Here is a 13,573-nt window from a genome sequence, read left to right on the forward strand (position 1 = left end):
TGCCCAGGGGGTAAGGGTGTCACAGTGTGTGCAGTGCCCAGGGGGTAAGGGTGTCACAGTGTGTGCAGTGCCCAGGGGTAAGGGTGTCACAGTGTGTGCAGTGCCCAGGGGGTGATGATGTCACAGTGTGTGCAGTGCCCAGGGGATGAGGGTGTCACAGTGTGTGCATTGCCCAGGGGGTGATGATGTCACAGTGTGTGCAGTGCCCAGGGGGTGAGAGTGTCACAGTGTGTGCAGTGCCCAGGGGGTGATGATGTCACAGTGTGTGCAGTGCCCAGGGGGTGAGGGTGTCACAGTGTGTGCAGTGCCCAGGGGGTGATGATGTCACAGTGTGTGCAGTGCCCAGGGGGTGAGGGTGTCACAGTGTGTGCATTGCCCAGGAGGTGATGATGTCACAGTGTGTGCAGTGCCCAGGGGGTGAGGGTGTCACAGTGTGTGCATTGCCCAGGGGGTGATGATGTCACAGTGTGTGCAGTGCCCAGGGGGTGAGGGTGTCACAGTGTGTGCAGTGCCCAGGGGGTGATGGTGTCACAGTGTGTGCAGTGCCCAGGGGGTGAGGGTGTCACAGTGTGTGCATTGCCCAGGGGGTGATGATGTCACAGTGTGTGCAGTGCCCAGGGGGTGAGGGTGTCACAGTGTGTGCAGTGTCAGGGGGTGAGGATGTCACAGTGTGTGCAGTGCCCAGGGGGTGAGGGTATCACAGTGTGTGCAGTGACAGGGGGTGAGGATGTCACAGTGTGTGCAGTGCCCAGGGGGTGATGGTGTCACAGTGTGTGCAGTGCCCAGGGGATGATGGTGTCACAGTGTGTGCATTGCCCAGGGGGTGATGGTGTCACAGTATGTGCAATGCCTAAGGGGTGAGGGTGTCACAGTGTGTGCAGTGCCCAGGGGGTGAGGGTGTCACAGTGTGTGCAGTGTCCAGGCGGTGAGTATGTCACAGTGTGTGCAGTGTCCAGGGGGTGAGGGTGTCACAGTGTGGCAGTGTCAGGGGTGAGGGTGTCACAGTGTGTGCAGTGTCCAGGCGGTGAGTATGTCACAGTGTGTGCAGTGTCCAGGCGGTGAGTGTGTCACAGTGTGTACAGTGTCCAAGGGGGTGAAGGTGTCACAGTGTGTGCAGTGTCAGGGGGTGATGGTGTCACAGTGTGTGCAGTGTCCAGGGGATGATGGTGTCACAGTATGCGCAGTGTCCAGGGGGTGATGGTGTCACAGTGTGTGCAGTGTCCAGGGGGTGAAGGTGTCACAGTGTGTGCAGTATCAGGGGGTGAGGATGTCACAGTGTGTGCAGTGTCAGGAGGTGAGGTTGTCACACTGTGTGCAGTGTCAGGGGGTGAGGGGATCACAGTGTGTGCAGTGTCAGGGGTTGAGGGTATCACCGTGTGTGCAGTGTCCAGGGGGTGATGGTATCACAGTGTGTGCAGTGTCAGGGGGTGAGGGTGACACAGTGTGTGCAGTGTCAGGGGGTGAGGGTGTCACAGTGTGTGCAGTGTCAGGGGGTGAGGGGGTTACAGTGTGTGCAGTGTCAGGGGGTGATGGTGTCACAGTGTGTGCAGTGTCAGGGGGTGATGGTGTCACAGTGTGTACAGTGTCCAGGGGGTGATGGTGTCACAGTGTGTGCAGTGTCAGGGGGTGATGGTGTCACAGTGTGTGCAGTGTCAGGGGGTGATGGTGTCACCGTGTGTGCAGTGGCAGGGGGTGAGGGGGTCACAGTGTGTGCAGTGGCAGGGCGTGAGGATGTCACAGTGTGTGCAGTGTCAGGGGGTGATGGTGTCACCGTGTGTGCAGTGGCAGGGGGTGAGGGTGTCACAGTGTGTGCAGTGGCAGGGAGTGAGGATGTCACAGTGTGTGCAGTGTCAGGGGGTGATGGTGTCACAGTGTGTGCAGTGTCATGGGGTGATGGTGTCACAGTGTGTGCAGTGTCAGGGGGTGATGGTGTCACAGTGTATTCAGTGTCATGGGGTGATGGTGTCACAGTGTGTGCAGTGTCAGGGGGTGATGGTGTCACAGTGTGTGCAGTGTCAGGGGGTAAGGGTATCACCGTGTGTGCAGTGTCAGGGGTGATGGTGTCACCGTGTGTGCAGTGTCAGGGGGTGAGGGTGTCACAGTGTGTGCAGTGTCAGGGGATGAGGGAGTCACAGTGTGTGCAGTGTCAGGAGGTGAGGGTGACACAGTGTGTGCAGTGTCAGGGCGTGAGGGTGTCACAGTGTGTGCAGTGTCAGGGGGTGATGGTGTCACCGTGTGTGCAGTGGCAGGGGGTGAGGGGGTCACAGTGTGTGCAGTGTCAGGGGGTGATGGTGTCACCGTGTGTGCAGTGGCAGGGGGTGATGGTGTCAGAGTGTGTGCAGTGGCAGGGTGTGAGGGTGTCACAGTGTGTGCAGTGGCAGGGAGTGAGGATGTCACAGTGTGTGCAGTGGCAGGGGATGAGGGTGTCACAGTGTGTGCAGTGTCCAGGGGGTGAGGGGGTCACCGTGTGTGCAGTGTCCAGGGGGTGATGGTATCACAGTGTGTGCAGTGTCAGGCGGTGAGGGTGTCACAGTGTGTGCAGTGTCAGGGGGTGAGGGTGTCACCGTGTGTGCAGTGTCCAGGGGGTGATGGTGTCACAGTGTGTGCAGTGTCAGGAGGTGAGGGTGTCACAGTGTGTGCAGTGTCAGGGGGTCAGGGGGTCACAGTGTGTGCAGTGTCAGGGGGTGAGGGGGTCACAGTGTGTGCAGTGTCAGGGGGTGATGGTGTCACAGTGTGTGCAGTGTCAGGGGGTGAGGGGGTCACAGTGTGTGCAGTGTCAGGGTGTGAGGGTGTCACAGTGTGTACAGTGTCAGGAGATGAGGGTGTCACAGTGTGTGCAGTGTCAGGGAGTGAGGGGGTCACAGTGTGTGCAGTGTCAGGGAGTGAGGGTGTCACAGTGTGTGCAGTGTCAGGGGGTGATGGTGTCACAGTGTGTGCAGTGTCAGGAGGTGAGGGTGTCACAGTGTGTGCAGTGTCAGGGGGTGAGGGTGTCACAGTGTGTGCAGTGTCAGGAGGTGAGGGGATCACAGTGTGTGCAGTGTCAGGGGGTGATGGTGTCACAGTGTGTGCAGTGTCAGGGTGTGAGGGTGTCACAGTGTGTGCAGTGTCAGGGGTTCAGGGGTCACAGTATGTGCAGTGTCAGGGGGTGATGGTGTCACAGTGTGTGCAGTGTCAGGGGGTGAGGGGGTCACAGTGTGTGCAGTGTCAGGGGATGGTGGTGTCACAGTGTGTGCAGTGTCAGGGGGTGAGGGTGTCACAGTGTATGCAGTGTCAGGAGGTGACGGTGTCACAGTGTGTGCAGTGTCAGGGGGTAAGGGGGTCACAGTGTGTACAGTGTCAGGGGGTGAGGGTGTCACAGTGTGTGCAGTGTCAGGGGGTGAGGGTGTCACAGTGTGTGCAGTGTCAGGGGGTGAGGGTGTCACAGTGTATGCAGTGTCAGGGGGTGAGGGTGTCACAGTGTGTGCAGTGTCAGGGGGTGATGGTGTCACAGTGTGTGCAGTGTCAGGAGGTGAGGGTGTCACAGTGTGTGCAGTGTCAGGGGGTGAGGGGGTCACAGTGTATGCAGTGTCAGGGAGTGAGGGAGTCACAGTGTGTGCAGTGTCAGGAGGTGAGGGGGTCACAGTGTGTGCAGTGTCAGGGGGTGACGGTGTCACAGTGTGTGCAGTGTCAGGGGGTGAGGGTGTCACAGTGTGTGCAGTGTCAGGGGGTGAGGGTGTCACAGTGTGTGCAGTGTCAGGGGGTGAGGGTGTCACAGTGTGTGCAGTGTCAGGAGATGAGGGTGTCACAGTGTATGCAGTGTCAGGGGGTGAGGGTGTCACAGTGTGTGCAGTGTCAGGGGGTGATGGTGTCACAGTGTGTGCAGTGTCAGGGGGTGAGGGTGTCACAGTGTGTGCAGTGTCAGGGGGTGAGGGTGTCACAGTGTGTGCAGTGTCAGGGGGTGAGGGTGTCACAGTGTGTGCAGTGTCAGGGGATGAGGGTGTCACAGTGTGTGCAGTGTCATGGGGTGATGGTGTCACAGTGTGTGCAGTGTCAGGGGGTGATGGTGTCACAGTGTGTGCAGTGTCAGGGGGTGAGGGGTCACAGTGTGTGCAGTGTCAGGAGGTGAGGGGGTCACAGTGTGTGCAGTGTCTGATGGTAACTGATTGCTGAGTGCTGAGAAATAACTCCTTAGAGAAACTGAACTTGAAACTCCGAATATTTTTACATTGAGGTAAGTGGTATGATTTGTGTTTTATATCATTATGTGGAAATATTTTATAAAATTTATTTTGGAGGAGTCTGAAAACTTCTATTATTAAGTCCTATAGGTCAAGGAAGAGATTACTTCACAAATACAATAAAAATAGACAGTAGAAACAGTTTACTGACACTGAGTTATATGTATTTCTAGTTAACATTTGTTCACTATGATTTGTGTTCTTGTCATTTCTCTGTCCCGCACACACTTGTCTCCAGTCTCATGTCACCCACAGTCATCTTTATTATTGGCCATAAAACCTGTGTCTCTGGTACAGGCGTGGTGGCACACACCTTTAAACCCAGTACCCGGAGGCGCCAGCTTCTGAAGGTGGAGGCAGGTCTGCTCTACACAGCAAGTTCCAAGTAAAGAAGGGCCTCAGAGTGAGCTCTTGTCTTAAAAACCAAGCAAACAGCTAATGAACACAAGTAAATAAATGCTCCATAGTTAACAATGACAAACAGTTAACTGCAGTGTGATAGGTTTTCTCAGGGTTTGCTCTCAGACAAGAGCGCTGTGTAGCCCAGGATGACCCTAAACTCATGGTCGTCCTGCCTCGGCTTCCCAGGTCCTGGGATTATAGGTGTGTATAACCCCCACATCGAATTTTTCTCCTGTTTTTGTTTTGGGGGACTTGCTGTTGTTTCATTGATTGTGGGTCTTGTTTGGTCTTTTGCCTTGAACCACTGACATTCATTTTAACCCAGATTTGACGGGGAGAAGCGTGAGATCACTGTGCAGGCATGGTTGTCTCTAGTCCATCCTTCAGGGTCCTGGCTGTGTCCTTGCACCTCTCTTCTCTGTGTGATGTTCCTGGTGTCTTTCCTAGGTCCCCAGTCCTGACAGTTAGGACCCCACAGCTTCACTTATTACTTCACTAATTCGTTCAGTCCTTCTCTGTGCCAGTCACACTGGGCATGAGGGTCAGTCACTGTGGGAAGAGACAATTCAGGCTGCCGCAGCAAGGAATACAAACAAGAAAACTGACTAGACTTGCGTTTTACACGTCCATGACTACAGCTGGAGTAATATCTAATGTGTGTCTACTAAGGAGAGATGCTGTCCAGTTGCGGTTACTATTAAACTTTATAGGACCTGCACAGATTCTTGCTGTGTTGGCAACTGAACCTGGACTTTGTGAATGTTAGGCACACACTCTGCCACTAACAAAAAGCAATGACAAATAGCAGTTGAATGAACTATTACAGCCGGGCGGTGGTGGCGCACGCCTTAATCCCAGCACTTGGGAGACAAAGGCAGGTGGATTTCTGAGTTTGAGGCCAGCCTGGTCTACAGAGTGAGTTCTAGAACAGCCAGGGAAACATCTGGAAAGTCAGTATACATATGGAAGGCTTCTCTTTTGTTTGTTTGATTTTTTTAATTGAAAAATTATGGTAGGCTGGATGATGGCTTAGCAGTCAAGAATATTCACTGCCCTCGTAAAGCACCGAGGTTAGGTTCCCAGCACCCACAATGCAGCTTACAGCCATCTGTAACTTGAGTTCCAAGAGATCCAGCCTAGTCCCTGACCTCTGTAGGCACCAGGCACTCAGGCGGTGCTTTTACATACATACATACAGGCAAAACACTCATACACATAAAGTAAAAATAAATAAATCTTTAAAAAAACAATAAGCAAACAAAGCCAAAACTCTGGAATCATGTCACAACAGTTACCTCTGATCTGGAATCAATGTCACAACAGTTACCTCTGAGTGGCCAGCACCGCGCCCCCCCTTTCCCCCAGGCCTTCTAACCTCGGACTGAGGAAACCGATGGTGGCTTCTTATTTCTTAAGAATCTCATAAATCCCCAGACTGGCCTTAAGATCCTGACACCCCTGCCCCACCTCCGGGTACTAGGACTGCAGGCTTGTGCCACTCAGGCCTTGTGGGACTCAGGCAAGGCTGCCCAAGGAGACGATACTTAGAGGGTGTGAGGAGGTCAAGTCCCTGTCTAGTCTGCAGCGCTCTGTCTGCTCTCCCTTTCATGAATCCCACTCTGGAGGAGCGGATTTTGTGACTTTTTTTGTAATTTTCTATAGTTACTGTCATTCCGAAAGTGAATCATATTTGCCGCTCTGTGGCTTGAGTTTTTGTTTTCCCGCTGTCTCATGTGAGAGATGGGTTTTTATTATTTGGTTTTGTTGTTGTTGTTTTGGTTTTTGGTCCACTCTGTAGCCCATGCTGGCCATGAGAAGTCACTGTGTTGCTCATACTAGCCTCCTGCCCCTGTCCCCAGCATGCTGGTGTTAGAGCAAGTGGTGGGATTACAGTATTGTGTGATTATGTAAATCCAGACTCTATTCTTGACAACAATGTGCTAACACATGCTGTTATCGGTTAGCTTCTGGCAGAAATGAAGATGGAAAAGGATTTCTTCCCTGTTGGAAGAGAAGTTGCTGGAATTGTATTAGAGGGTAAGTATTATCTGTATTTTATATATAAAAGAAATTTAGGCCAGGCACTGGTGGCACATGCCTTTAATCCCAACATACTAGAGGTAGGAGCAGAGGCAGAGAGGCAGAGAGGCAGAGGCAGTTGGATCTCTATGAGTTCGAGGTCAGCTAAGTCTTCCAAGAGAGCTCCAGGATGGCCAAAACCATCTTAGAAAGAAAGGAAGAGGCCGGGCGGTGGTGGCTCATGCCTGTAATCCCAGCACTTGGGAAGCAGAGGCAGGTGGATTTCTGACTTCGAGGCCAGCCTGGTCTACAGAGTGAGTTCCAGGACAGCCAGGGCTACACAGAGAAACCCTGTCTCGGGAAAAAATAAATTGATTAATTAATTAAATAAAAATAAAAAGGAAGGAAGGAGTTTAATAACTGCTAATAAAGTTACCAACACATAAAATAATACATTTTATAATATAAATTTATTAAAAGGTCATTATTAAAAGTTGAATCTAGGATTGAGCTTATGATTGAAGAACTTTATGCTTCAGTAAAAAATCTAGGTTTTGGTTCATATGTAATTGTATTGAATTTTTGTGATGTGGCACTCAAATCCCAAGCCTGGCTTTCTTTTGAGTTTTTAATCATGATCTGCTTATTTGTGTGTGTGTGTGTGTGTTTATTATTGATAACTCTCAAGAGCAGGTGTTATTAAGTGGGGAATGGGTAAGCAAGTGCTTATTAAGCAACAAATGAACTTAATGATCAGCTAATTATAATTTTACCTACAATCTGACCAGATTAAAGGAAGATTTTTTTAGATAAGTAAAAATATCATCTGTATTTAACTAAGGTCACAATTACAATTCAAATACAGTCCACCGAGTAGAATTACTCAGAAGTTAACCTTGATTCGTGTGTGAACTGAGCGGATGAACACTGGATATGAATGCCTCCTAGTGAGTGATTTGGCTGTACTTAGAAACAAATTATTTCAGATACTTAGGCTTCTTGTTCTATATGTTAAAATCATTATTTACTTTAAAAATACTTTAGGGTGATTAAAACAACCTCACTGGTCATTTCTGTGAGAAACGACAATCATTCTGACTTTTGGACTCCAGGGTACACGGCTTTACTCCCGCATGCTTAATTTAAAGCAGACTGAAGACTTCACTTAATGTGGCTGCTGATGATTACATACATTTTTGTCTAAAGCTAACCATACAAGTAGCATGGACACGTTCATAAACATTATACAAAAGGATGATGTCGGGGACTGAGTGTGGCTGGGTGAAAGTGCTTGCCCAGCGGGCACAGGCCATGTGCTCAGTACTGAGAGGTGGCAGACAAAAAGGAAAAGTATTCCTCAAATATAGGCAAACAAAAGAATGTATGAACACAGACGTGTTTTCAGAAAGACACAAACAGGAGGGTAGACCAGAGCCAGCCAGAGACTAAAGTTGAAGGGCGTGGCAGGCCAGTCCCTAGGGTCAGAGACCAACACGAATCATGTCACAAAGTCCATAAGCTCAACAGTGCTGACAGAAGAGGGCCTGACAGAAGTAGTAGTAAGGAAAGGAAGTCAGAGGAGCTGCTAAGCGGTTGGCCTCGGAGGCGGGAAGAGGGATATGAGTGAGCATGTGACACAACCGGGTGAGCTCACACTTAGTGTGGCGCTCAAGGAGGGTCCTGATGATCTGTCCCGTGGAATGGCTAGTCAGCAGTTCCAAGCCGATTCTGGAGGATGAGAGCTCTCTTCCAGAGTTGTCCGCGTGTACTCTTAAAAACAAAACAAACAGTTGATGAGCTAGGGAGGCAGTAGAAACAGGGAGGATTTGGAACAGCAGCGATTGAGGGATGGTGGAATATAGAGAGTTGTGAAAGGAGCCAGGAGAAGCAAGCACGCCATCCCAGGAGACAGGAGGAGGTGTAGTGTGACGGGAGCCAGAGTGGAGGTGACAGCCCTGGACGGGTCCCCAGGGAAAGCGGGCAAGAGGGATGCCGGCTTAAACACTCACTAGCTGGTACCCATTGATGACAAATTCTGGGACCATTTTACTTCCGTTTCCTTGTCTGTAGACTAGAAGAATAATACCATATACTATAAGGCATATTGTAAAACATACTGTAAGGTGTACTATAAGGTATATTATAAGACACTATAAGGCATACTATATTATAAGGCTTATAGGAAGGTTCTAGGCCCAAAGTATTCAACAACACTGGAGTATTTTCTTCCCATTTCATCTCATAGCTCTTAGAACAAAAATATTCAAATGAGTTGACTGTTGGCAGAGGAGTGTGTGTGAGTATGTGTATGTGTGTACACTATATACATCCATGCACAGGTGCACGCACATGTGCACACACACACACATTTAGGGCTGGACAAAGAAACAGTATCATATTGCCAGAGTCCACCGTTGCAAGCACTGGGTCAGAGCCGGGAGAAGCACTGTGCTCCACACACCTGATAGCTTGGGTCCATTCCCTGGCTGTAAAGCGAGAACCATCTCACAGACGCTGTCCTCTGACCTCCTCACACTCACCACATATGATAATGAGAGCATAGTAATAACATTTTTTTTAAATCTTTATTTATAGATAAGTACACTGTAGCTGTTTTCAGACACACCAGAAGAGGGAGGGCATCAGATTTCATTATGGATGGATGTGAGCCACCATGTGGTTGCTGGGATTTGAACACAGGACCTCCAGAAGTACAGTTAGCACTCTTATCCGCTGAGCCATCTCACCAGCCCCAGTAATAACATTTAAACAGGAAAGTTCCAGAAACTTCTGGGTACCAATCAGAATTTACTTATCAAGTCAGAGTAATTTTTTTATGTTATTTTTTAGAACTTATAAAAATATGTTTTTAATATGTATATGAGTTTGTGCCTGCATGTGTGTACTGTGCACCTGTAGAGAACTGAAAAGACATCAGATTCCTGAAACTTAAGAAAAGACAGCATGACCTACCACATGGGTGCAGGGACAGCAAGTGCTCTACTGCTGAGCCATTAGATCTGCCTAACCCTGTCAAAGTCGTGTGAGTCATGGACTCACATGCCCGTGTGGCTGAAAGCCCTACCCAGACGAAGGCAGATGCGCCTGGCGCAGTGTGTGTATGTATGTGTGTGTGTGTGTGTGTGTGTGTGTGTGTGTGTGTGTGGTGGGGGGTGTTGAGAGCACTCATCAGAAGCTACACAGTGGCTTATTTCTCTCTACACCTGTCTCCTGAAAAGTTAGCCACATGGGTAATTCACAACCCTGTGAATTATTTCATTTAATTTTAGTTGGCTGTTTGTTTGGGGGACAGGATCTCATGTAGCCCAGGATGGCCTTTAATTTGATATGTAGCCAAGGATGACCCTGACCTCTTGAGCCTCATGACTCTACCTCCTAAGTGCTGGTATTCCAGATACTGCCCACTATATTTGGCTTTTTCATTTATTTAAATAGTCAAATAAAAATTAAATTTAGGGCGCTAGAGAGATGGCTCAGCAGTTGAGAGCACTGGGTGCTTTTCCAGAAGGCCAAGGTTTGACTCCTCCCTGCACCGACATGATGGCTCACAACTGTCTGTAACACCAGCATCAGGGAATCCAATGCTCTCTTTGGCTTCCATGGGAACTAAACACACACACATTATACACAGATATACCTGTGGCCAAAACAGCCATAACATAATAAAATAGATAAATAATAAATTTAGTCTCCTTGTGATGTTAATGCTTACCTGTTTTTGCTCTTTAGTTGGCAGGAAGGTCTCGTTCTTTCAGCCCAACGATGAGGTGGTGGGTAAGTGGCGGGTCCCAGGTCCTCCCCACTCTGTCCTCAGCCGTCTTTCTTCTGTATAAATAGGGACGCTCACTGTGGCCTCCCTTCAGATAAGAACACGGTCTTTGACTGGGGGTGGGGCACAGCTAGTTCGATCCCAGCATTCCAAAAATAACAATATTTTCCTGGCTTTTGAAATTTACCCTCAAATGTCGACTACTGAAAAAAACAGAGAGCTTGTCCTCAGCAGAGCACTGAGGCCATCGGCCAAGGTGTGGGCGGTCACTTGGGCGGCCACGCGTGCGGCCATGAAAGCCAGCCAGGCTGTGTCCTTTCCTCTGTGCGCTGCTTCCCCACCTGGTCCCGCCGCTTGGTCAGACTGAAATTTCTAGCAAGTGTCCCAGGCTGTGCTTGATGGATGATATTTGGTGGCACGAGCCATGTGAACCTCTGCTCTCCACCTCACAAAGCTCTCTGCTGTTCTTGTAAAACTAAAAATTGGCTTGAAGCAATTTGTTCTTCTTAAATCCATAATCACCGGAAGCTCATGCTTATGTCCCAGACAGTCATGCAGCTACATGTGAATGCCACCTTCATAACTGTCGCAGTGTTCCTCGGCCTTGTAGAAGGCGTGGTCTGAGCCTGGGAAAGGCTGCTGAAGAGCAGATGTGGTGGACAGTGTCCCCAGCTTTCACGGGGCCTCTGACCCGCATTTTCATGAAGAACTGAGGTTTATATCTGTATTTATCCAAGAAGTCAGTGAGACTCCATACTGCCCACTGTTCTTTTTGTAAGAGAGCAGACTTAACCTCCAGAAAAGTAGAGTTCTGTTCAGGGCACATCCTATGAAACCAAACTGGGGAAGGCGCCTCAGGGTCCCCGACACTCCAGGCCGGCTGCACAGCAGCGGCATCGCCACATCACCTCCACTGCACAGAGTTTATGTGAACATATCCTAGGGAGTGAGTTCATTCACACAACTTTGCCCTCAAGCTTCTTGTTTTAATTTTAGGGATTTTGCCTTTGGATTCCGAAGACCCTGGACTCTGTGAAGTTATCCGAGTGCACGAGCATTACCTGGGTATGTGGCCCCAATCGTTCAGAACTGAATAAGTCCTGTTCCACTGAGAGCTTCACTTTTCCTGAGCCACTCGAATGCTTCCGGCTTACGTTACTTATAAATTAATGCTTAGATTAAGCATTGTGTAGACCTGTGAGGCTTACGAACATTGCTCGTGGCTGTGAAATTATTCAGTTGGAATTTGTAAATGTCTTGCTCTTGGCTTATCTGTGTGTGTGTGTGTGTTGTTAGAAATAGAACTTAGGACTTCCAGCCTGCTAAGCAAGAACTATACCATTGAACTCATTGTTACTGACTCAAAAAAAAAAAAAAAGGTAGACAATTTAGACAGTATTTGTCAGGGTTAGCTGACAGGAAGCTGAGGCAGGAAAAGATTTAAAAGCTTATATTTGGTTTTTGTTGCTAACAGACTTTGATCAGTATTCAGCTTTATTTTTCATGAGAAATTACATTTTGAGCATTTTTTAAATGCATATACATGCGCCAAAAATAATGAAAAGGTCCTTCATCTCCTGTGCAACCGGAGGAGATGGGGCACATTTAGGACCCGGGGCTGACGGGCGGCCCCCACCTGCTGTAGAAACTGAAGCGTATGAGGAGAGCTGCAGCTGGAGAGGCAGCTCAGGCAGTCAAGAACTTGCTGCACAACCCTGAGGACCTGTTTTGGAACTCCAGAAGCCACAGAAAATCCAGGGGCAGTGGTGCACACCCATAGCCTCCGTGCTGAGGACAGCAGGGACAGGGGATCCCCAAGGCTTGTGGGCCAGGCACCCTAACCAACTGGGAGCTCCAAGTTTGATGAGAGATCTTATTTCAAAACGTAGGATTTTGAATGGTTGAGGCAGACACCCCACATGTAACTCTGGCTTCCACATGCGCACATGCATGGATATGTACATCCAAATACACACAGGCACATACATACAACCAAATGGCTTAAAAAACAAAAAAAGAAAGGAAACAAAACCAAGCCCCGAGAGGCAGGGGTGAGTGCTTTCAGGTGCTGGAGACGAGTCCCGAGGCCTTGTGCTTGCCAGGCTGTGTGCCATCCCCATCCCCAGTCCAGCCCTGACGAACTGCAGGTCAGAAGGAAGCGAGCACATTGGCGTCTGGAGCCTAGTTATAAAGTCTACGTTTATGATGTCTCTTTCCCGGTTTTATTGTAAGTCAGAAAGATGGATTATAGTCCAGAAGTGTCTGAAGTCAGTGGGGTAAACAATCGCCAAGAGTCTTTGAGGACGGAGCTGGGATTCGATATTTCCTTAGGGGTCCTCTAGTCCAGCTGTGGTAGAACATGGCTGTGTTCTTAGCACTTAGGCCGAAGGCAGAGGATATCAAGTTCAAGGCCTGGACTACAAAGCAAGGACCCATCTCAGAACAGTCTATGTCCTACAAGAGTGACCACCACTGGGTCTAGAAAGGTGGCTCAGTGGTGAAGAACACTTGCCTCTCGTCCTGAGTCCTGAGTTCAGTTCCCAGCACCCACACCTGGCAGCTCACAGCTCTCTGTGATGTGTGATGCAGCTTCAGGGGACCTGGCACCCTCTCTGGCTTCCATGGACAGCTAGAGACCCATTGTGTTTGCAGCTCCAGCGTCTCATGAGCAGAGGATGGTTTCAATACATTTCATGAAACTCTCTGCGCTGGGAAATCAGATTCAACTTGAGCTCTCCATACTTAGCCTGGTGACTATGCAATAAGACTCAGCATTCAGTCACTTTGAGTTCAAGTACGTTTTGTTCTGTAACCAAACCCAAGAATGAGGTTCCAAATGGCCACCCGGATGTGCGCAGTTTCACAATATCAGTAACACTCTCCAAAACTGTGGGATCCTTCCATCTAGCTCAGACTCCTTCTGAAACATTTGTCTGTCTGTCTGTCGTGTATTTGGGGTAGAGCACTGACCAGCATGCAGGTTCGTGTGTAGAGGTCAGAGGGCCACTTGTAGACGTCAGTTCTCTCCTCCGCATCTGGGTTCCAGGGATGGTGCTCAGTCATCAGGCTTGGGGACGAGTGTAAGTGATCAGTCATCAGGCTTGGGGACGAGTGTAAGTGAACACCGAGCTGCCTCCACAGCCTC

At 49.4% G+C, this 13,573-nt stretch overlaps 2 protein-coding genes across 14 annotated transcripts in view; both read left to right on the forward strand.

The window, feature by feature from the left end:
- Positions 1 to 13,573, forward strand: part of Cryzl1 (crystallin zeta like 1) — a 43,200-nt gene that overhangs the window by 13,191 nt on the left and 16,436 nt on the right. For both annotated transcript variants that reach the window (XM_052159145.1, XM_052159147.1), the window contains 3 exons: positions 6,584 to 6,656; positions 10,389 to 10,433; positions 11,425 to 11,493. In XM_052159145.1, the coding sequence (XP_052015105.1) occupies positions 6,584 to 6,656; positions 10,389 to 10,433; positions 11,425 to 11,493 (187 nt within the window). The remainder of the gene's footprint in view (positions 1 to 6,583; positions 6,657 to 10,388; positions 10,434 to 11,424; positions 11,494 to 13,573) is intronic.
- On the forward strand, positions 3 to 6,289 carry LOC127666336 (loricrin-like). Of its 12 annotated transcripts, XR_007973588.1 has the most exons (4): positions 3 to 349; positions 384 to 1,493; positions 2,949 to 3,014; positions 3,608 to 6,289. XR_007973588.1 is itself a non-coding variant. In XM_052159151.1 (3 exons), exon 1 carries the CDS (start codon positions 1,530 to 1,532, stop codon positions 2,487 to 2,489), a length of 960 nt encoding a protein of 319 aa, XP_052015111.1. In that variant the 5' UTR covers positions 1,504 to 1,529; the 3' UTR covers positions 2,490 to 2,783; positions 2,949 to 3,014; positions 3,608 to 6,289. The 12 variants fall into 12 exon arrangements, 5 of the variants coding, with proteins under 5 accessions (XP_052015111.1, XP_052015108.1, XP_052015112.1 ...); XR_007973586.1 differs by lacking the exon at positions 3,608 to 6,289 and having other exon boundaries at positions 2,949 to 3,179; XR_007973587.1 differs by lacking the exon at positions 3,608 to 6,289 and having other exon boundaries at positions 3 to 315; positions 2,949 to 3,179.

This window comes from Apodemus sylvaticus, chromosome 15 (assembly GCF_947179515.1).
Source record: "Apodemus sylvaticus chromosome 15, mApoSyl1.1, whole genome shotgun sequence".
Lineage (NCBI taxonomy): Eukaryota > Metazoa > Chordata > Mammalia > Rodentia > Muridae > Apodemus > Apodemus sylvaticus.

Coding starts and splice junctions, on each gene's coding strand:
- LOC127666336 (XM_052159148.1), top strand. CDS start 2,489: ATGGTATCACAGTGTGTGCAGTGTCAGGCGGTGAGGGTGTCACAGTGT. Junction 2,784..2,948: donor AGTGTGTGCAGTGTCAGGGT/GTGAGGGTGTCA, acceptor CAGTGTCAGGAG/GTGAGGGTGTCACAGTGTGT. Junction 2,982..3,508: donor AGTGTGTGCAGTGTCAGGGG/GTGAGGGTGTCA, acceptor CAGTGTCAGGAG/GTGAGGGTGTCACAGTGTGT.